Source organism: Ahaetulla prasina, chromosome 3 (genome assembly GCF_028640845.1).
Source record: "Ahaetulla prasina isolate Xishuangbanna chromosome 3, ASM2864084v1, whole genome shotgun sequence".
Classification (NCBI taxonomy): domain Eukaryota; kingdom Metazoa; phylum Chordata; class Lepidosauria; order Squamata; family Colubridae; genus Ahaetulla; species Ahaetulla prasina.
In genome coordinates, this window is record NC_080541.1 from 109,416,903 (window position 1) to 109,439,329 (window position 22,427).

The window sequence follows — 22,427 nt, forward strand, 5'->3', positions numbered from 1 at the left end:
AAAGCTGTTGACAGCATCCCTCCATAAAGCCCCATAGAATGCAAGGGGCAACGAGGCCCTCAAGCATCACCAGCTGTTCTGTGTAGGGACCCATGAAATTTTCATGAATTTCTTTGCTGCCTTTTAAACTTGTCTCCAGATATTTTATAAAATAGTAAAAATTATTTCAGGGTTTTGTTTATGATATTTTAAACAAGAAACACAAGGCAAACAGCAACTATTCCTGTTCCAGTCTATCAGCTACAAAAGAAAAGATATCAGAGGCAACTAGTTAAATGAAGAATAAAATGAAAAATAGTTTTAATACAGCCATATAAAATAAATAGGAACAAAGTCTAGCAATAAAAGGATTTCCTAAAATTTATTTTAACATCTGTTCCTGATTTTAGTAAACATCTGTTCCTCTTTAGTACTGAGCCCTGCTCAAGAACAGAAAACAGGTTTTGTTATATGTTTTGTTTTTTTCTTTTCAACAGGCACACTTTAGAGAACAGAAGGTGGAGTGAATTCTGCAGGCAAACATGGAACAACATACTTATCCAGAAAAGAAAAATAAACAGGAAGACTTTAGAGTAGCTATATGAAGAAACTGTTTAGATTTAACACCAGTATGGCACTTAGGATTCATTATACAATTTAAAAGTAGTATTTACAACATTGTTATTTTTGTCATCTTCAAAAAGTTGCACTTTTTAAACAAGTGTTTTTTTAATTCAATCAAAAAAATGTTCATTGATTATTATGTGATCAAATTGGAAAATGCAACTTTGATTATAGCTGTTAAGAAGTCAAATCTCCCTGGACCAGGTTGCCTTTCAGACAGGGTCCATTTTCATATTGGCCAGTTCCTGGGCTCAGGCAAATCTTATAAGCATTCAGATCCAAACTCCTTGCTCATGCTCTATTGCAGTGGATCTCCTCCAGGCAAGTTCTTTGTTTCAGCAATAAGCCTTTTGACTCCAACCATCCACTGGCTTACTTCAGTAACATGGTCCACCATTAGTGAACGATGAATCTCATCAGCTTCATCCCAACGCTGACTCTTGAGCTCTGAAAAAACGTAAGAAAGCATCCCAAATCTTATACAGTTGGCTTTCAATCTATAAAATATAACCATAAATATTCCAAAACAATTTTAAAATGACACATCATACTTGGAATTTCTCAAATGCACATAATTGCATCACCAATGACTGGCTGACTCAACAGCTTGGCTCACTGCATTAGAGAAGAACCAAGTCTTCAGCATCTTACGAATGACCATCATGCCATCCCAATCTCAGAGGATAGGTTGTTCCAGAAGACAGGTGCCATGACAGGAAAAGGGGCATTTCCTGGGTCCCATCAGATGACACTGTTTGACAATAGGGACCCAGAATACACTTGCCTTGTCAGATATTGTGGGATGTGAAAAAATGGAAGACCATTTGTTAGGACCAGCAGTCCTAACAGCTTTGTAGATAATAACCAACAGCTTAAATTGCTCCCAGAAGATACTGGAAGCCCATGCAGCTCAGAAAATATGTTATATGGGTGTACCACACATACGGTATTTTTCGGAGCATAAGATGCACCTTTTTCCTCCAAAAAAGAGTGAAAATCTGATACAGAAGATACAGAATTGACACTGTTTTAAAGGCAAAGGATTTTCTTTCTACAGTCTTGAAAGTTGAAACAGAAGTGATAGAAAAACTTCAAGAGATTCAAGAAGGCGTGGTGATCCAAGAGCCTTTATTGCTGCCAGTATTAGAGGAACCACAAGAGCAAAGGGTGACAAGAGGAGCTCTTAAGCGTAAAGAAGAGCAATAGTCTCAAAGTAAAAGTCAGGACCCCAGTATGGAAGCTGTGGGAGGAGCCAGACGGAAGATACCGGAGGAGGATCTTCCGTTGTCGGCTTCAAAGCTTCAGGAGGCCAGTAATGGCAAATAGAATTTTGTCATGGAATGTTAATGGCTTGAATTCAGCTCAGAAAAGAAGGAAAATATTTCACTACTTGAAACAATTTAAAAATGATGTGATTTGTTTGCAAGAGACACATATAAAATTATCAGACCAAAAATATTTAATTAATTCAAAATTGGGTAACCATTTTGTTGCATCAGCTTTGGAAAAGAAGCATGGAATTGTTGTATATATCAGGAAGGATATACCGGCTAAGTTAATTGAGGCAGATACTCAAGGAAGATTTATTGCTATTGAACTGGTGATAGATGCAAAAAAGACTTTGCTGATAGGTATTTATGCACCTAATCAGCAACAAGAAAAGTTTTATAAAATGTTACACGAGAGGTTGATCCTCTGGGATTATAGTTCGTTTATTTTATTAGGAGACTGGAATGGAGTAATTGATACAAGAAGGGATAAGAGAACCTCTTCCAAGAAGATACCTATACATGCAAAATTACCAAAATCCTTTTTTGAAATGATGGAAGACTATGAGTTTAGAGATATATGGAGGTTACGGAATCCAGATGAGAGAGATTTTACTTTTTTTCCCCGATAGGCACCAATCTTTCTCATGTATTGATTTTATTTTAATTTCTAATGACTTGCTTTCTAGGGTGAAGAAAATGAAGATATTTCCGAGGTGTTTAACTGACCATAGCCCAGTATGGATGGAATTATTACAAGGGAAAAAAGGTGGTAGAACATGGAGGTTGAATGAAAATCTGTTTAGATATGAGGATAATGTAAATTATTGTAAGAAACAGTTGAAAGAATTTTTTGATTTTAATATGTACAAAGGGACACCTATAGGAACTGTGTGGGAGGCGAGCAAAGCGTTTATTAGAGGGATATTGATTTACTTGGACAATAGGCAAAGGAATAATAAACAAAGGCAGCGTAGGTATTTGGAAGAAGAAATTCAAAGGAAGCAACAGTTATTAATTCAAAACCCACAAGATCATAAACTTAAAGAGGCTATAAAAATATTACAGAGTCAATTTAATATGTTAATGGCAGACCAGGTGGCAACGAATATACAATATGCTAAACATAATACCTTTTGTAATGCAAATAAACCTGGGAGATGGTTGGCATATAACTTAAGGAAAAAACAGAAAGCACGTGTCATACAAAAAATAGAATATAAAGGTAAAGAGATATATCAACAGGATAAAATTAAAAAGGCATTCTCAGAATTTTACACTGCACTATATGCAAAAGATAAAATATTGAATAGGGACATTTATGATTATTTGAAAGATTATAAGGTTAATATTCTAACATTAGAACAGAGGGAGGAGCTGAATCGGCAGATAGCTACTGGAGAAATAGTGGAGGCAATTAAACAACTAAAAATGGGGAAAACCCCTGGTACAGATGGTCTTACAGCAACTTATTATAAAAAAACACAGGATGAAATATTAGGCCCACTTAAAGAATTATTTAATCAGATACAATTAGGAGTGGGAATACCCCCGTCATGGAAAACATCTTTTATTTCACTGATACCAAAAGAGGAGCAAGATTGTTCTAAACCCGCTAACTACAGGCCGATTTCACTTTTAAATAATGATTATAAGATTTTTGTAAAAATAATAGCAAATAGATTAATGTTAGTTTTACAACAAAGAATTCATACTGATCAATCTGGTTTTATAAAAGGGAGGCAGATGAGGAATAATGTTAGACAGATTATTAATATATTGGAATATTTGGAGAAGAAGAATACTTCAGCAGCACTTATTTTTTTGGATGCAGAGAAAGCCTTTGATCGATTGCATTGGGATTTTTTATTTAAATTAATAGAGAAAATGCAATTTGGAGATTGTTTTGTTAGAATAATCAAAGCGATTTATGGAGAGCAAACAGCACAGATTATAATAAATGGTAGCTTGACAGAAGTTATTAAGATTATGAAAGGAACGAGACAGGGATGTCCCTTATCACCATTATTGTTTGTTTTGACTCTGGAACCATTATTAGATAAAATACGAGAATTAATGAAAATAGAGGAATTAAGATTAGACAATATGAGTATAAAGTTAGAGCTTTTGCAGATGATGTAGTGGTTACTTTAACAAATCCTATAAATTCAAGTAGATTTTTGTTGGAAGTAATTGATAAATATGGAAAGGTATCAGGATTTAAAATAAATCAGAATAAAACAAAAGTGATAATTAAAAATATGTCTATACAACAGAAACAGAAACTAGAGGAAATGTCCGGATTTGAGGTATTAAAAAAGCTTAAATACTTAGGGGTTTATATTAGCTCATCGAACAAGAAACTTTATAAGAATAATTATGATCTGCTATGGCAAAAAGTTCAGAATGATATGAGTGTCTTGGAAAAATTGCAGTTATCGCTATTGGGAAGGATTGCGGCTATTAAAATGAATATGTTACCTATTTTTTGTTTCTGTTCCAGATGATACCAATAATTAAAAAGGATAAAAACTTGGAAGATTGGCAGATTGGGATTAACAAATTTATATGGCAGGGTAAAAAGGCGAGGGTTAAAATGAAAATAATACAGGACGGGAAAGAGGTGGTTTACGAATGCCTAACTTTAAACTATATTATGAAGCAGTAGCCCTTTCAGTAATAAGTGACTGGTTTAATTTAACAGAGGAAAGAATTTTGAATATAGAAGGTTATGACGTTATATGGATGGCATGCGTATTTATTTTATGAAAAAAAAGTGGATAGGGCTTTTAAGAATCATGTGTTGAGAAGTGCTCTTTTGGTCTGGAAAACTATTCCTATAAATTAGATTACCAGCTTCCTATACGGCCGAGCCCTAGACATGCAATAGAGAATATAAATATAGAACAGAAACAGGAAATGATTACTTATAAAGAACTTTTGTATGCTGAAGGAGGTAGATTGCAATTAAAATCATTACAGGTATTAAATGAAGAAGGGAGGAATTATACTTGGTTTCAATATGGGCAAATAAGTGCTAGATGGAAAGAAGATCAAAAAATTGGTATAATGCAAAGGGAGGAAAATTTAATAAAGCAAATTAGAAATCAGACCCAGGAGCATATAAAGAGATTGTATAATGTGTTGCTTGAAATAGATTCGGAAAAGGATTTGGTAAAGGATTGTATGATAAAATGGGCACAGAATATTCAGGAACCAATAATGTTGGAAACATGGGAGAAAATTTGGGTTAGAAATGTTAAGTTTACACAAGCACAGAATTTAAGGGAAAATTTTTATAAGATGTTTTATAGATGGCACTTAAATCCCAAAAAATTATCATGTATGTATCCAGATATGCAAGCGAAATGTTGGAGATGTAATTACGATGCTACATATTTTCATGTATGGTGGACTTGTAAGAAAATTAAGTCTTTCTGGATAAGAATCTGGTGGATTATTCAAAATGTACTGAAGAAGAAGATAAAGTTCCTGCCACAATTTTTTCTTTTGGGAATTATAACGGATTGTACAGGGATTGAGACTAAATTGATTCTGAATTTAATAACAGCAGCAAGACTGTTGATTGGACAATACTGGAAGAAAGAAGAGATACCTACAATAGAAGAATGGATACTGAAAGTTATTAATTTGGCTGAGATGGCTAAAATCTCAGCTTTTTTAAAAGACAATACGCAGGAAAGATATTTAATTGAATGGAAAAAATGGATTGATTATCTACAAAATAGATATCAGATTAAGAAATATCAGATTGCCTTTGAATAATTAGAAAGTTATTTTATGTAATGGGGAGGGGGTTGGGAGATGAAAAGCTTTGGATGTGGTTATTTGGATTGGAAGGGAAAATTTTATTCTATGTTTGGTTTATGTATAACAATACCTTGTGATTGACCCGGGAAGCCGGGGGAGGAGGGGAAGGGTTTTTGGGAGGGGGGAAAAAAGGGGGAAAAATGTTTTTGTTTTTTAAAACTCTTTCAATAAAAAAAAAAAAAGAGTGAAAATCTGGGTGTGTCTTATACTCTGAATGTAGTCCCGCCCAGCTTCTCAAATGGAGGTTTCAGAGGCTGAAAAAAGCATCAGAAACGGAGCTTCAGAAAAAAAAGCCCCAAACGGAGCTTCAAGGAGCTTGAAAAAAAAAGCCCCCAAATAGAGCTTCAGAAAAGAAGCTCCCAAACAGAGCTTCAGAGGGTTTTTTTCTGAAGTTCTGTTTCGGAGGCTTTCAGAGGCAGAAAAAAGTTTTTTCTGAAACAGAATATCAGAGGCAGGAAAAAAAAGCAAGGCGCAGAGCTCACAACCAAGGAACCTGTTGCTAAAATTCACCTCTGGGAACAACTGTTTGGGGGTATTCCGGGAGGCCAAGCCACGTGCCAATCAGCTTTTTTCTTATTTTCCTCCCCAAAAACTAAGGTGCGTCTTATACTCCGGTGCGTCTTATACTCCGAAAAATATGATAACTATCTGCACCACTACATTTTGGAGCAGTTGCAGCTTCTAAGTGGTTTGCAAGGTCATGGCAGAAGGTGACCAAGCAAGCATGACCCCATGAATAGGACCTCTCTGTCTAAGAACAGGTATACTTTGCACACAGGAGGATTCTGTACAAAAACAGTAATCCTTTCCTCTGGGACCCTGTGAAATTGTAATCTGACCACCAATTCAAAAACCTTCCTCTAAAAGGGAAGGCTGGAGATGAGATTAAAGAGATTAAAGATGAGATGAGATTAAAGAGATTAAAATTATCTAGTATCATTGGGTCCAGCAGTGGTTATTTGAAAAGCAGACAGATCAGACCTCCTTAAGTATGGCTGGGACTAGCTCCTCACTATTGCCTAATTGTATATTGTCTCCCATTAAGTCTTAACTAGGCAGGAAGGATATGGATCTAAAACACATGAACCAAACCCTAAGGATTCTGACCACTTCCTTAAGATCAAGTGGTTCAAACTCTTCCCAAATAACTAGATAAGATCAATCAATTTCACTGCTCAGGGCAGTCCTAAGTGACTTTTTCCATCAGATGCCCTCAAGATCTTATATCTGCCCTGAAGGTGTTTCCTGACCACTCTCTTCCCCAAAAGAATTGGGTCAACTAAAACAGGATCTCTTAACAGTAATTGAGGAAACTGAGTAAGAGTAGAAAAAACTAGTAACATTTCCCTGCTGTTTTGGCCACAGAAAGGGTTACTAAGGGCTCTTATCCAACTTCACTTGTATTTACTTCCTCCACTGGCATTCTGAAGCCACAGTGGTACAGTCTGAGCCAATGCTACTGTTGCCCTTCGATTCCAAACAATGACAAGTTGTCCAAGAGCTTGAGCGACATTCCCAAATTCTAAAACCCAAAAAGGTTCATTAGGAACCTGAAGCAGAGTAATAAAATAGGTTCTGCCTCCACAATAATCAATAGCTAAAAATAAACAAGAAAAATTATCCTAGTCAACTACCCTCTAGCATCATCACACATTGCTAAGAAAACTGTTTTGGTTTAAATATGTGCAGAGTTCCCTACAATGGAATTTGGCCAGTTCTATCAAAGCTGTATTTCTGCTACCTCTAGCACAATACACAGCTGTGGCTAAAGATTACAAAAAGAAACCACTACTGTGGTATAGCAAGCCATAGTATAATCCTTACCTTCTGTTAGAATTCCCATCCTTTTTCTTACAGGGGAAGATAATTTGCCTTGTGTCCACATTTCCTGCAGAATTACCAAGCGTTTATGGATATCATCACAAACCTGTTTCTGAAAACACAAGCAAATTCTTATCAAGTATCTATTTTGGGGATCATATTTACAAATTCTAGCCACAGCAGAAGGCCATTCTCATGGTCCTTTCCTAAGATGCAGGAAAAGCAAAGCATTCAATAATGCTATGATCCGACCAAATCAAAAACTCTGAAATCATTTACCCTCTCAGCTAATCCCACTGCAGCCTCCTGATGTACAGCCAGTGCCTAAAGCTTATCTACAGAGACTTTATGACAAGAATTAAATTAAAACATTGTAAAGATCTAAAAAAAAAATTCATGTTCCATGCCACATTTTAAACCAGCTGTCACAAGTTTTGAGGAGATGTGGGTTTCTTTAGAATTTTGTAAATATGTTTTTAAAGAATAGATTACTTTTTATATAACAGATAGAAAAGGCTCTCTATTGAGCTGCAAATACTAATTTTCTGAAAGACTGATAGCAATAGCACTTAGATTTATGTACAGCTTCAGAGTGCTTTACAGCCCTCTCTAAGCAGTTTACAGAGTCAGCACATTACCCCCAACAATCTGGATCCTCATTTTACCCACCCTTGGAAGGATGGAAGGCCAAGTCAACCTTGAGCCTGGTGAGATTCAATCTGCCAAACTGCTGGCAGCCGGTGATCAGAAAGAAACAGCCTGCAGTACTGCACTCTAACCACTACGCCACTGTGGCTCTATTGGATATTCCAATATAACCCTCCTCTAAGGTCATATAAATGAACTTTGGTTTTGCCTTAATTGCAATAATCTCTTTTAAAGATGAAACTCACATAATCAACGATATTGCAAACTTTGGGTTACAAAAAGAAGGAAAACATTATTTTAATAGGAAAACAACTACAGAAAACTTTAGGTTAGCTCTCCAATGGCAGAGAATGAAATGGAGATGGCATGAGGACATCTGCCTTAAAAACAGTTACAGAGACATCTTAGTAAGACATGATGATAAGACACAAACAACTTCATTCTACAGTAAAATCCTCGAAAAGCTGGTAGTTCTCTCACCTGCACAAAGCTCCTACAGTTGTTCAGAGCCTCATGCAAAGAAGAAAGCACATCCTCTATCTCATATTCCTTGTCAGTCTCTACAACAGATGGTGTTGTGGCATCTGCTCTCTGAAAAGAGGTTGGTGGTCCAGAAGGAGGCAGGTTCAGAGACTGTGGGACAAGTAATCCAACTGAGAGAGTAGACATAGATTGTGTTAAAAGAAAGATGTGTACAGCATTAATCCACTTTCGTGAATAGAGAGAAAAAAATGGGCCTTAAATTAAAAAGTTGGCAGATAAATTAAGCATAGCTGCTGTGGCAATACTAACCCCCTTAGAATCAAATACATTTACCCCAATTGGCCATTCTTGGGAATTGCACATAAATAAAAACATTGGAATGGAAACCTCAGGGCTGTAGACAAAATTAGGAAATAAGAAAATAATCTCGAAAGAGGCACTGGGAGGTGTGTACCGCTGCCAAAAAAAGCTACGTATGTTCACGAAGTCGCAAAGAGTTATTTCCAGCATGATCCGGCAGACCGAAACCAAGAATCAGAACAAAATAAAGAGAATGGGAAAAGTAATCTGCTCTCTCCAGGCACAAAAAGCGATGCACACTCCTAAAAATAAAATAAAATACAATTATAGCGCAGTATTTTTACAGTTTTACAAACCGTCACCAACCTGGGCTAGAGGCAATGGGCGGGAGCGGCACCGTTTCGGGCTTCTTTCCTTCACTCGCCGCCGCTGCCGCCGCCACTCTTCTCCGGAAGGGACCCCGCTGGGTCAAGCCGCTGGAAAGAGCCGGACGCTGCTGCAGCCCGTAAGAGAATTCCGGGGGGTCATTCCAGCCGCGCTGCTGGTTCCCTGCAAAAGAAACAGACGATCAGCCGCCAGCCTCCCACAACAAGCACCACTTTGTCTCCGCCACGCAGCTCACCGGGCTTGACATAGAGCTCCGCCATCACCGCACTTCCGCCCGGCACGCTTGCCTGACTGGCGAGCGGCTCTCCTACAGGCCATTTCCCGTCGTCCGCGGTGACGTGGCGGCCTCTTGTCAGTCTTGGGGGAGGGAAGTTAACGGAGGAGGAGAGAGGGCGTGGCGGTTGATACATCCGGAATGGGGCTTGGCGTGTCTGAAGGTCGCAGGCGATCTTCTGAGGGGCGAAGACCCTTTTGGAGGAAAAGACGGAGCGAGAAAATACTTTCATCCATTTCGTTCCGTTTTTCATATAAAATGCAAAACTTGGTATCAACGGTAAAACAAATAAGCATTTTTTTACATTGTAAGCCGCCCACCCTCACTTGTGGTAAGATGGCTGACCAATAAATTTTACAAATAAATAGGAATAAAATACAAAACAGAGACTTTAGCTTGTAAGCGTGGACCTGAAAAAAAGTCAAATGAGACTCCACGACCAATCCGTCGGTTGCCTCTTTTCTAAAGTTAATAATCTTTTATTTATTTTATTTATTTATTTATTTATTTATTTAATTTTTATACCGCCCTTCTCCCTAAGGACTCAGGGCGGTGTACAGGCAACAATAAAATACAGACACTACAGTATACAATTTAAAATGCAAGTTAAAAAACTTATTATAATTAGCCTAGAACTTTAAAAATTTATAAAAACCAAAACCCCATTTAAAATTAGTAAAAAATTTAAAATCGATAAAATTTATGTAATTTAAAATTTAAGCCAGCCCCGCGCGAATGAAAAGATGTGTCTTCAGTTCGCGGCGGAAGGTCTGAAGGTCAGGTATTTGGCGTAAGCCCGGGGGAAGTTCGTTCCAAAGTGTGGGAGCCCCCACAGAGAAGGACCTTCCCCTGGGGGCCGCCAGCCGACATTGCTTGGCGGACGGCACCCTGAGAAGACCCTCTCTGTGTGAGCGTACGGGTCGGTGGGAGGCATACGGTAACAGCAGGCGGTCCCGTAAGTACCCAGGCCCTAAGCCATGGAGCGCTTTAAAGGTCGTAACCAACACCTTAAAGTGCACTCGAAAGGCCACAGGTAGCCAGTGCAGTCTGCGCAGGAGCGGTGTTACGTGGGAGCTACGCGAAGCTCCCTCTATCACCCGCGCAGCTGCATTCTGGACTAACTGAAGCCTCCGAGTGCACTTCAAGGGGAGCCCCATATAGAGAGCATTACAATAATCCAAGCGAGAGGTAACGAGCGCGTGAGTGACTGTGCACAAGGCATCCCGATCAAGGAAGGGGCGCAACTGCCGAACCAGGCAAACGTGGTGGAAGGCACTCCTGGCGACGGCCGTCAAATGGTCTTCAAACGACAGCCGTTCATCCAGGAGGACACCTAAGTTGTGCACCCTATCCTTTGGGGCCAATAACTCGCCTCCAACAGTCAGCTGCGGCTGCAGCTAACTGAATCGGGATGCCGGCATCCACAGCCACTCCGTCTTGGAGGGATTAAGCTTGAGCCTGTTTCTCCCCATCCAGACCCGTACGGCTTCCAAACACCGGGACAGCACTTCAACAACTTCATTGGGGTGGCCCGGGGTGGAAAAGTACAGCTGAGTGTCGTCAGTGTACAGCTGGTAACTCACCCCAAAGCCACTGATGATCTCACCCAATGGCTTCATATAGATGTTGAACAGAAGGGGCGAGAGAATCGACCCCTGCGGCACCCCACAAGTGAGGCACCTCGCGGTCGACCTCTGCCCCCCTGTCAACACCGTCTGCGACTGGTCGGAGAGATAGGAGGAGGACCACCGATACACGGTGCCTCCCACTCCCAATCCCCCCAACCGGCGCAGCAAGATACCATGGTCGATGGTATCAAAAGCCGCTGAGAGATCTAATAGGACCAGGGCAGAGGAATAACCCCTGTCCCTGGCCCTCCAGAGATCATCCACCAATGCGACCAAAGCTGTCTCCGTGCTGTATCCGGATCGGAAGCCGGACTGGAACGGGTCTAGATAGACGGATTCATCCAGGTACTGGGGTAGCTGTCGCGCCACAGCACTCTCTACAACCTTCGCAACAAAGCGAAGGTTGGAGACTGGACGGTAATTACCCAAAATAGCTGGGTCCAAAGAGGGCTTCTTGAGGGGTCTCACCACCGCCTCTTTCAAGGCGGCAGGGAAAACCCCATCCAACAAAGAAGCATTGATAATCCTCTGGAGCCAGCCTCGTGTCACCTCCTGAGTGGCCAGTACCAGCCAGGAAGGACACGGGTCCAGTAAACATGTAGTGGCGTGAAGCCTCCCCAACAACCTGTCCACGTCGTCGGGAGCCACAGGGTCAAACTCATCCCAAACAGGCTCAACAAGACGTGCCTCCTCTCCCTCGCTTGGATCATCCCAATTTCGGTCCAGACCATCCCGGAGCTGAGCGATTTTATCGTATAGATAACCACTAAACTCCTCGGCACGTCCCTGCAAAGGGTCATCCCGCACCTCCTGATGAAGGAGGGAGCGGGTCACCAACCAGGGCGGCCGGGCGGTTATCTGCCGACGCAATGAGGGTGGAGGCGTAGGAACGCCTCGCCTCCCTCATTGCCACCAGGTAGGTCCTAGAATAGGACCTAACTAGTGTCCGATCAGCTTCGGAACGACTGGACCTCCAGGTGCTCTCTAGGCATTTTCTCCGGCGTTTCATCTCCCTCAGCCCCTCAGAGAACCAAGGGGCCGGACGAGATCTGCGCCGGGTCAGAGGCCGCAAAGGCGCGACACGGTCCAGGGCCCCAGCCGCAGCCTGTTCCCAGGCCGCGACTAGTTCCTCAGTCGTGCCGTGGGCCAGATCCTCAGGGAATGGCCCAAGCTCCGTCAGGAACCTCTCAGGGTTCATCAGGCGCCTGGGATGGAACCAACGTATAGGTTCCGTCTCCCTGCGATGGTGAGTGGCGGTTCGGAAGTCTAGGCGAAGGAGAAAATGATCGGACCATGACATAGGTTCTGTTACTAAATCACCTAACTCCAGATCATTTAACCACTGTCCAGAGATATAAATCAAATCCAGGGTGCCTCCCCCCATGTGTGTAGGGCCATCATTACACCATGTGTAATGCCTCAAATTGATCCATTCTTTCACCCATTAAGTTCAATTCCCAATCTGGCAGCCCAAAGCACCCTCTTTTTTTGGAGTCTTGCAACATTTTCAAACCTATTCTTGCTTTTTTCCCTAACCAAATATATCTTAATATTATTTTATTTAGTTCTTCAAAATATTTTCCCCCAATTTTATAGGAATTGTTTGGAATAAATATAATAGGCTTGGTAAAATATTCATTTTTATAGTAGTTATTCTTCCTGTTAATGACAGTTGCAGGTCTTTCCATTTCTCTAAATCTACGGTGTTTCCCCGAAAATACATCATGTCCTGAAAATAAGGTCAAGCCTGATTTGTGAGGTGGGCGTAAATATACCCCCTCCCCTGAAAATAAGCCCTCGTGAAGGGGTGGGCGTGGCCAGCAAAGGAGGCAGCCTTTCCCTTACCTGGTCAGCTAATGGCAGATGGGCATCTTAACCATGACTATGAGCTGATCGGGAGCTGCCTCTCTGTTTTATCTCTCCCCAGTGTTCTTGGTGCTCACCAACCTCCCATCCATCCATCCATCCATCCATCCATCCCTCTTGCCTGCAAACTCCCGCCCCACTCACAAGAGAGCAGCCACCCAGCACCTCTTGCCACGTAGTGCCCACCTAGTGGACAACCCCCCTCTGGCCGGGCAAAGCGCCACTCACTGACCCAGCGGTAAGAGGCCAGTCGGGCCAGCCGCCTGCTGCCAAGTCTTCCAGGAGCAGGGGCAGAGAGTCTTCTGGCAGCAGCCACTCTAGCAATGTGCTTCCCACTCTATGGTTCCAGCTCCATGCGGGGCTGCGGCTCTCTTCACCCTTCGCTGCCACTCTGTCCCGGCTGCCAGAAGACATGGCAGCAAGAGGCCAGCCCAACTGGCCTCTTCTCCATTTCCAGCGGCTTCCAGCCAGGGTTTATGTCTTGCAGCCCACCCCATACCCTGCCCCACCTGCCACCCCTAGATTGCACCTCACCACGAGACGTGCATCTTACTGGAGACTGGCAGCTCTGTCGTGTCTCTCAGCCAGTCTGTGTAGGAAAACACCTTGGTAAAGAAAACACATGGTAAAGAAAATCTTCTTGTGAGTTTGAGAAGTTGTTAATTGCTTGCACTCATGAGAAGTTTTTCTTTACCATTTAAGGTGTTTCCCTGCACAAACCGGCCAAGAGACACAATGGAACTGCCAGTCTCTGGTAAGATGCGCATCTTGCAGCCAGCCCTGCCCCACCCTGCCCCATCTGCCACTGTTGTGACTCCAGCTCCCAAACCTGGCCCCATGCTCGAAAGTGACTCCGAGAGTTAGGGGGAAGGGCCAATAAGGCTTACCTTAGGAGGACCGATGCCTTTGGCCCGGCTCCAGGAGCCAGAACCAGACCAGTCGGAGGATGTAATGAAGCTGTCATCCCCTGATTCCTCCTTTTCTCAGGCTACGCCTTCAGACCCAGCTGATAATAATAATAATAATCAAGCTTGGATTAACCCGTGCTTCAGAAGATTAGAGAGGCGGTGTCATCAAAAGGAAGGGTGGGGCAGGAGCCCCACCCTACAGGATATATAAGGAGCTTTGGGACTGCTTGCACTCCACAGGGAGCAAAAGATTAGCTGAACCGTTTCAAAGAGAGCTGAAGTCTTACTCTGCGAGTCATTTGTTTGAACCTTGGCAAGCAGCTGTGATTTCTCTGCCAGGATTGATAAGAGCCATGAATCCACTGGCTGAAGACCAGCTCGTTACTCCGAGGTGGGGAAGGAGACAGAACATCCACCCCCAAATTGCACCCCACCATGAGACATGCATCTTACCAGAGACTTGCAGCTCCATCGTGTTCCTTGCCATTGTGTCCAGGGAAACACGTTGTAAAAAAAAACCTCACAAGTTTGAGAAGTTTGATTGAACTTGCGAGAAGGTTTTTTTTACAATGTGTTTCCCTGGACACAATGGCAAGGAATGCAATGGATCTGGAAAGGTAAGATGCGCATCTTGCTTCTCACCCACCTCACCTGCCACCTGCCAGAAATGCCAGAAATGAATCTTTGTGAGATTCGTCGTGCCATCGCCTCATGGGGCAGGACTCTGCAAGGCTTGTTGTGCTGTTGCACGCACAAACGGCAGTGCTACCATGAAGTTCAACCTACCGGTACAGCCGTGAGCTGCAGGACACCAACTGTGCCAGTATGATGAAACACGCAGTGGTGCTGAAGTTTGTGTGTGCAATGGCACAAGAAGCCTTGCAGAGTCCTGCTCCATGAGGCAGCAGTGGGACATACCAGGTGTTGTATCTTTGCCCCCCCCCCCGAACCTGGCCTCCTGGCAGAAAGTGACTCAGAGAGCGAGGGGTAAGAGCCAACAGGGCTTTCCTCTGTGGAGCCTCCTTCTCTGGCTCCACTCCAAGTCCCAGAGGCAGGCCAGGTGGAGGAGATGACGAGGCCTTTGTCTCCTGCATCTCCTCCCTCTCAGGCCATGCCTCAAGACCCAGCTGCTGACAATCAGTTTTGGCTGGACCCCCGGTATCGCAGACAGGAGAGACGGCAACATCAAAAAAAAGGATGGGGCAGGCCTAGAGAATGCTGAGTCATGGAGCCACACCCCACAGGATATAAAAGCAGGAGGGGTTGCCCTGTAGTTCTTGTGACGAACAAACAATTGACTGTTGAAAACGTTGGCTGTACTTTGGCTCCTGGACTCTGTTTCATTTCCTTCTGAACTTTGGGATTGTTCCAGCTCGGACTGCAATCGCTCTGATAGATAAGAGGACTTGGCAAGAATAAATTGTTGGCACATGTAGTCAGTTTGCATTTATAATTGATTGTGGTTGGGGGGACAGAACACCAGGGCAGCACTGGCCAGCGGCTTGGCTGCTGCAAAGAAGAGGGAGGGGAGGGGATGGTGGTGACAGGACATCCAGTCCCGCACTTGCCGCCTCCTGCATCCCCAAAATAATAAGACCCCCCAATAATAAGGCCAACTTTTGACCCCCTTATTAAATTACTAAACATAGTAATTTAATTTGTCACATCAGTTTCATATAATTGTCCTCTTTAATTGTTATGCATTTTGCTGTTAATTGTATTCCTAGGTACTTTACTTTTTTAACTATTTGTATATCAATTCTTTCCATCAACACTCTTTTTTGTGTATCTGTGAAATTTTTAACTAAAATCTTTGTTTTGTCTTTATTTATTTTCAATCCTGCAACTTCCCAATATTCTTCTATCTTTCTGATTAACTTCGGTCCAGTTTCTGATAGGTCTTCTAATATAAAGACCAAGTCATCTGCAAAAACCTGTAGCTTATATTTCTCTTTTTTAATTTCCATTCCTTTTATATCATCATCTTGTCGAATATTTCTGGCTAAGACTTCCAGAGTCAGTATAAATAGCAAATGGGACAGAGGATATCCCTGTCTGGTGTGTTTTTTAATATCAAAGTTCTTTGTCATGTCCCCATTTACCATCACCCTGGCTGATTGTTTGTGGTATATTGCTTTAATCATATTAATAAATCTCTCCCCAAAGTCCATATATTTTAATTTTCATAGCATAAATTGTCAATTAACGTTATCAAACGCTTTCTGTGCATCTAGCAAAATCAACCTCATTTGTTTTCCAGGGTATGTTTCATAATACTCCAATGTATTTAAAATCATTCTCATGTTATTTTTAATCTGTCTCTTTGGCAAGAATCCATTCTCATCTAAATGTATAAATTCATTCAAAACCCTTTTTCAAAACCCTCTCTGCTATTATCAAAGCATATATTTTATAATCCGCATTCAGAAGAGACATTGGTCTGTAGTTCTTTATCGGTGTTAAGTCTGAGTTGTCTTTCAGTATAAGAGTAATATTTGCTTCCATCCATGAATTTGATACTTTCGCTTCTAGCAAAACTTCATTATAAAGTTCCAAAATCACTGGTCCTAATATATCTTGTAATTGCTTATAAAATTCTGCTGGTAGCCCATCAGGCCCTGGTGTTTTATCTTCTGTCTCTTAATCACTTCTGTCAATTCCATCATGGTTATTCATTCATTCAGCATAGCTTTAACTGATTCAGGTACTTTAGGGAGTTCAGATTGTTCCAAATATTGTTGTATTTTATTTTCTAGAATTTTCTCCTGATCATACAGTTTCCCATAATACTCTTTTATTATTATTATTTTGTCCTCATTCTGATAATAAAGGGTCCCTTTCTCATCTATTAATCTATGTATCATTTTTCTTTCCCTCTTTTTTCAGTTTATATGCCAGCCATCTTCCTGATTTATTCACATTTTCAAAAAAGTTTTGTTTTGCACTTTTGATTTTTTTGTGCCAGTTCATCTTTTTCCAATAGATTCGTTTTATGTTTTATTAAGTCTATTTGATTTTTTAATTTCTTTTTTTGTGGTTCTTTCTGTAATTCTGATTCTTCTTCTAGCATTTTCTTATTTTGTTTCTTATTATTACTTTTCTTCCCCATGTTAGTTATAACTAGTCCCCAGATATACGCTTTAGCAGTATCCCATACAGTTTGCAAGGAAGTCTCTTCTTTTCTGTTCTCTTTGGGAAAAAAGTCAATTTCTTTGTCCATATTTTGTATAAATTCTTTATCTTGCAATATCGCTTGGTTCAATATCCATCTCAGTTTTCTTTTTTGTCCTTTCCATACAACTTTTATCAGATTGTGATCTGCCCAAACATTGGGTTCTATTTCTATCTCTTGTACACATGTGTTCAGTTTTGATGACATCCATACCATATCTATTCTAGACCAGGATTTATGCCTATTTGAATAGAATGAGTACTGATTTTTCTTGGGGTGTGTTTCTCTCCATACATCTTCAGTTCCTATTTCTTCCATCATTTTAAAAAAGGTTTTAGGGAGTGTTTCCCTAACTTTTTAACCTGTTTTACTGCTCTTATAGTCAAGTTCTATATCTACAATTGCATTAAAGTCTCCTACCACACATATATTTTCATATTCCAATTCTATAATTTTCTTATGATGTTTTTCATAAAACTCATCTTGTTTATTATTAGGTGCATATATCATTATCAGCAATATCTGTTTTTGATTCATTCATTCATTCACCATCAATATTCTCCCATCTTCATCTGCAAAGATTTGTCTAGCCTTTATTGTTTCTTTAATATAGTTTGACAGAGACCCCCAACAACTGGGATTTTTTTCTCATGCACATGCTAACCTACATGTAGGAGTATGGGAGGGACCTCCCTACAGAAGGAGCCAAAGTCATGGTCATAACCCTGGCCCTAGAAGGGCAGCTGTGTGCTGGATGGTGACCCTCACAATGCAGACACCCCAGAGCTTTGAAACTTCAACCACTTTATGATGGCACTGAGACAGAGATTTGAGGACCCCTAGCTGACTGAAAGGCCACAGACTGCATCAGGACATCAGGCAAGGGCACCGACCATTGGCCGAATACATTGAGGAATTCCAAGACCTGGCTTGCCACTTGGATTGGCCAGAGGAAATACTGGTGAGCTGGTTCAAGGATGGGCTCAATGACAACCTGTACAACACTTGCGGAGCCTGCGGAGCCTTAGTCTGCCTGCATGACAGGTATGTTTTGGCTGATGAAGCTGAAATCGACCAAGCCCAGAACCAGTACCATGTGAGTCACACCTGGAAGAGGTCCCCACCAGAATGGAGAAGGGAGACGGCCAAACCTTGCTCTGTCCCACTGCACTCGCACCTGCTTCAACTGCGGGAAAGAAGGCCACTGTGCAGTTGACTGTGAACTGTTGTGCAAAGTTCTCTGCTTGAAAGGGAGAGAAGCAAGCTGCGGGAATGTCCACGAAACCACCACAGCACTCCAGGGACACTGCTTTGATGACCTGCATGGTCGTGGAGTTCCCGCCAGAGTCACCTCCAGTGCCAGGAACTCCGACCCCTCCGGCAGAAGAACCTGACCATTCAGGGAGTGACTATGAAGACCCATTGGTAAGTGGGACTGTCAAACCCCTTATAATCCCCATAGAACTATTAACCTCACCAATGGGGAGAAAAGTAAGATTTAAAGCATTGTTGGACTCAGGGTGCTTAAGGAACGTAATAAGCCCTACTTTAGTCGGAAGACTGGGGATCCAACTAAGGCTGTTAAAAACTCCAGTCTCTTTCTGCCAAGTCAATGGGTCCATTGCAGAAGGTGCCCCACTACATGCACTACTGAACTGATGGAGCTGACAATAGCAAACCACTCCAAAACCATTGCTTTCATCGGTGATGCTGGGGATGGAGTGGCCTCTAGTTTTGGGACTAACCTGGCTAAAGAAATGGAATCTGTGGGTAGACTGGATGAAGGGGACCCTCTGATTCCCTAACAGTAAACTGGCCCAGAGGGAGGAGCCTTACAAGGTGGGAATGCCATGCCGTGAGGAAGTACTGTGTTTGCTTTTGACCTCCAAAATAAGCGCTAGGCCTTATTTTCGGGGAAGTCTTATTTTCCCCGATGTACCGGTATGAGACAAGTGGCCCCTCGTGCCAGCTTCCCTAAGGGTTGCAGCAGGCCATCCACAAAACAGCTGATTTGCATGTGTCTCTTAGGCCGCCTCCTCCAGCAAGTGTGGCCGCTTTTGCAGCCGATTGAAGCTGCAAAACAAGCAGGAGGCCAAGCGACGCGCCCCACATGCCTCATACCCTCCTTACCCAATGGTGACAGTCACAACCTCTATAACTGTCTGGTTCAGTTCTGCAACCCAACAAGAAAGACACAGACTTCAGAGGATAATTAGAACTGCAGAAAAAATAATTGCTACCAACCTGCCTTCCATTGAGGACCTGTATACTGCACGAATCAAGAAGAGGACCGTGAAAATATTTACAGATCCTTCACATCCAGGACATAAACTGTTTCAACTCCTACCCTCAAAATGATGCTATAGAGCACTGCACATCAGAACAACTAGACACAAGAACAGTTTTTTCCCGAAGGCCATCACTCTGCTAAACAAATAATTCCCTCAACTCTGTCAAACTATTTACTAAATCTGCACTACTATTAATCTTCTCATCATTCCCATCACCAATCTCTTTCCACTTATGACTGTATGACTGTAACTTTGTTGCTGGCAATCCTTATGATTTATATTGATATATTGACCATCAATTATGTTGTAAATGTTGTACCTTGAGGAACGTATCTTTTCTTTTATGTACACTGAGAGCATATGCACCAAGACAAATTCTTTGTGTGTCCAATCACATTTGGCCAATAAAAAATTCTATTCTATTCTATTCTATTCTATTCTATTCTATTCTATTCTATTCTATTCTAAAGCACAGTAAAGCACAGCAGAACAGAACAGAACAGAATAGAATTGGAAGGGACCTTAGAGGTCTTCTAGCTCAACCCCCTGCTCAAGCAGGAAACCCTATACTATTTCAGACAAAGTCTCTTTTTAAAGGCCTCCAGTGATGGAGCACCCACAACTTCTGACGGCAAGCCATTCGATTGGTTTATTGTTCTCACTGTCAGGAAATGTCTCCTTAGTTCTAGGTTGTGTCAGGGCTGCCTACGATCAATCCCTAGGAAAGATGACCCTTGACTCCATGGATTCAGAGAAAATGTACTTTTACTAGTGTGGGAAGAGAACTTCACCAAGACAGTGCTGTGCTAGAAGAACAATCAGAAACTCCATAATGAGAAAACAGACACTGACTCATAATTAAAATCAGGCCAGAGAAATAAAACACTATATACATTTGAAAAAACGACCTTCCAAAATAACTACAGGAACATCAGGGCTTTTAAAAATGAACTATAGAATACAAAATAATACAAAGAGCCAGGACGTGCAGGGAGGAAAGCAATTAAAACAACCAAAAGACAAATATAACAAACAAAGAAACAATTAGCTCAGTATGGAGATTTAATCAATATCCCAAACAGACTGATCAGCTCTAGGCAAAGCAGGAAGACTTAACCAATAGCCTGACAAACTGATTAGCTCAGGGCAAGAATAATAATATAGTCCAGAGGTAAAAACAGGAACATACGGCCAAAGATGCTAAAGATGCCAAAGATGCTAAAGCCAGACCCCACCCCACATTAAGGAAACTAGAATAACAAAACGCAAGGCAGAATTAAAACCATCAGCAAGCACACACACAAAAGGGAAAACACACAAAAGCCCATGAGGAACAAAGAACTTCAAAAGGGAAAAAAGTATAAAAATGTACACTTACTGGATATCGTTGTCAGCTCACCCAAGAATGCTGGTTCATGCTTCATCTCCTGCAAAATAAAGAAACTTTGCTTTTACGCAACTCGCTTGGAACCTAATTTGTGTGTAACATTGGTGACATCCTCCCAGCCAGGAAATTTGAATCCACGGAGGAAGCTTTCTTTCAATATAACACTAGGAAATAACTGATTACAACAAAAGTCAGGCAAGGTCTGTGCAAAGAGACAAATTGAAACTAACCCCCCAATAGCCACGCAACCAGAGTTCAAACATCAACCAAGAAGATGTTTGGGGAGCATCTCTGGTCCAGGTGCATCACTCCTTCTTCATGCATGCCGATCCCAGGATGGTTGGCCTTGAAGATGTTAAACGACCCAAGTTGGCCTCTGAGTCCAGGCCTTCCTGTTGCTTCTCAGAAATTCCAATTTCACCTTCGGCACATTTCCCCTCCCAAACACTTATTGCTTCCCCACCCCACCCCACTGCTTCCATGGCAGCTGGCAACAAGCTTGAAGGAAAGTGAAGCTGACCAGGCTGACATTCCCCCCACCCCCGCCGCCGCCCATAACAGAGGCATTAGCCCTAAAACAAGAAAATAACATACACAAAGGTAAAGCAATATAAATCAAGTAAAACTGCTAATCCATTGAGGGTTTGTCAGGGTATTTTCTGTGAAAGGTTTGAAGGAGTTTAGGTGCCTGGACATGTTTAGAATCTATCCAGATTGTAAGGGAGAGAAATGTTTCCATGCAACTAGGTATTAGTCTTTCCCCTTAGAACTCCTAGATCTAGAATCTCCTTAATTCAAAATGCTGCTCTCCTTCAATTAAGATGGACACCTCGGGGGTGGGGGATGGGGGGGCATAAGGTGCAGGGCAAAGAGGAGAAACAGTTTCAGGTTTCAATAAACTGCAATGAAACATGGGGTGAATACGTTTAAGATTCTTAGGCAATTCCAATTGTATTATACTAGATTAAATATTTTAATGATGAGGAATGGTCCAACATATTTAGGACTTAGTTTCTTAGACTGTTGGATGGACTGTAGATATTTTGTGGAAAGGTAAATTCTATCACCATTTTAAAATCTTTTGCTTTCACACCATTTTTGTCATCTTGTTTCTTATGGGCTCAATGTACATCTTCCAGCACTTTATAGGCTACTGGCTAAGTGTATTGGAGTTGTGCTATCCACTCCACCAAGGAGGGTACTTGAGGTTTCTCTTGAGGCAGTTCTGGCATATCTACAAAATCCTGACCAAAGGCTATTTTAAATGAGTTAAACCCTGTGCTACTATGCACTGAATTATTGTATGCCACCTCTGCAAATGGTAAAAGATCAGCCCAATTGTCTTGTTGGGTTAGGGTTAGGGTTAATTAGTTCTCTCACATGCCTCATTAGTTTGAGGATGATGGGATTAGCAATAGCAGCAATAACACTTAGACTTATATACCGTTTCATAGTGCTTTTACAGCCCTCTCTAAGTGGTTTTACAGAGTCAGCATATTGCCACAATCTGGGTCCTTATTTTACCCACCTCAGAAGGATGGAAGCAGTGGTGAAATCCAA

The 22,427-nt window shown here is 41.8% G+C and overlaps 1 protein-coding gene across 1 annotated transcript; it reads right to left on the reverse strand.

Annotated features, from left to right (window-relative positions):
• Nucleotides 1–271: 271 nt before the first annotated feature.
• SRA1 (steroid receptor RNA activator 1) lies at nucleotides 272–9,696 on the reverse strand. Its single transcript, XM_058177775.1, has 5 exons — nucleotides 9,577–9,696; nucleotides 9,321–9,503; nucleotides 8,652–8,824; nucleotides 7,527–7,635; nucleotides 272–1,050 (listed from the first exon to the last, which is right to left on the reverse strand). Exons 1-5 carry the CDS (start codon nucleotides 9,599–9,601, stop codon nucleotides 902–904), a joined length of 639 nt encoding a protein of 212 aa, XP_058033758.1. The 5' UTR covers nucleotides 9,602–9,696; the 3' UTR covers nucleotides 272–901.
• Between the last annotated feature and the right edge of the window lie 12,731 nt (nucleotides 9,697–22,427).

Excerpts from the sequence above, each read along its gene's own strand:
- SRA1 (XM_058177775.1), bottom strand. The coding sequence starts at position 9,601 with ATGGCGGAGCTCTATGTCAAGCCCG. Across the intron at positions 8,825-9,320 it reads GCCCATTGCCTCTAGCCCAG|TTGGATTACTTGTCCCACAG; the intron begins GTTGGTGACGGT and ends CTACTCTCTCAG. Across the intron at positions 7,636-8,651 it reads ACTGTAGGAGCTTTGTGCAG|AAACAGGTTTGTGATGATAT; the intron begins GTGAGAGAACTA and ends TTGTGTTTTCAG.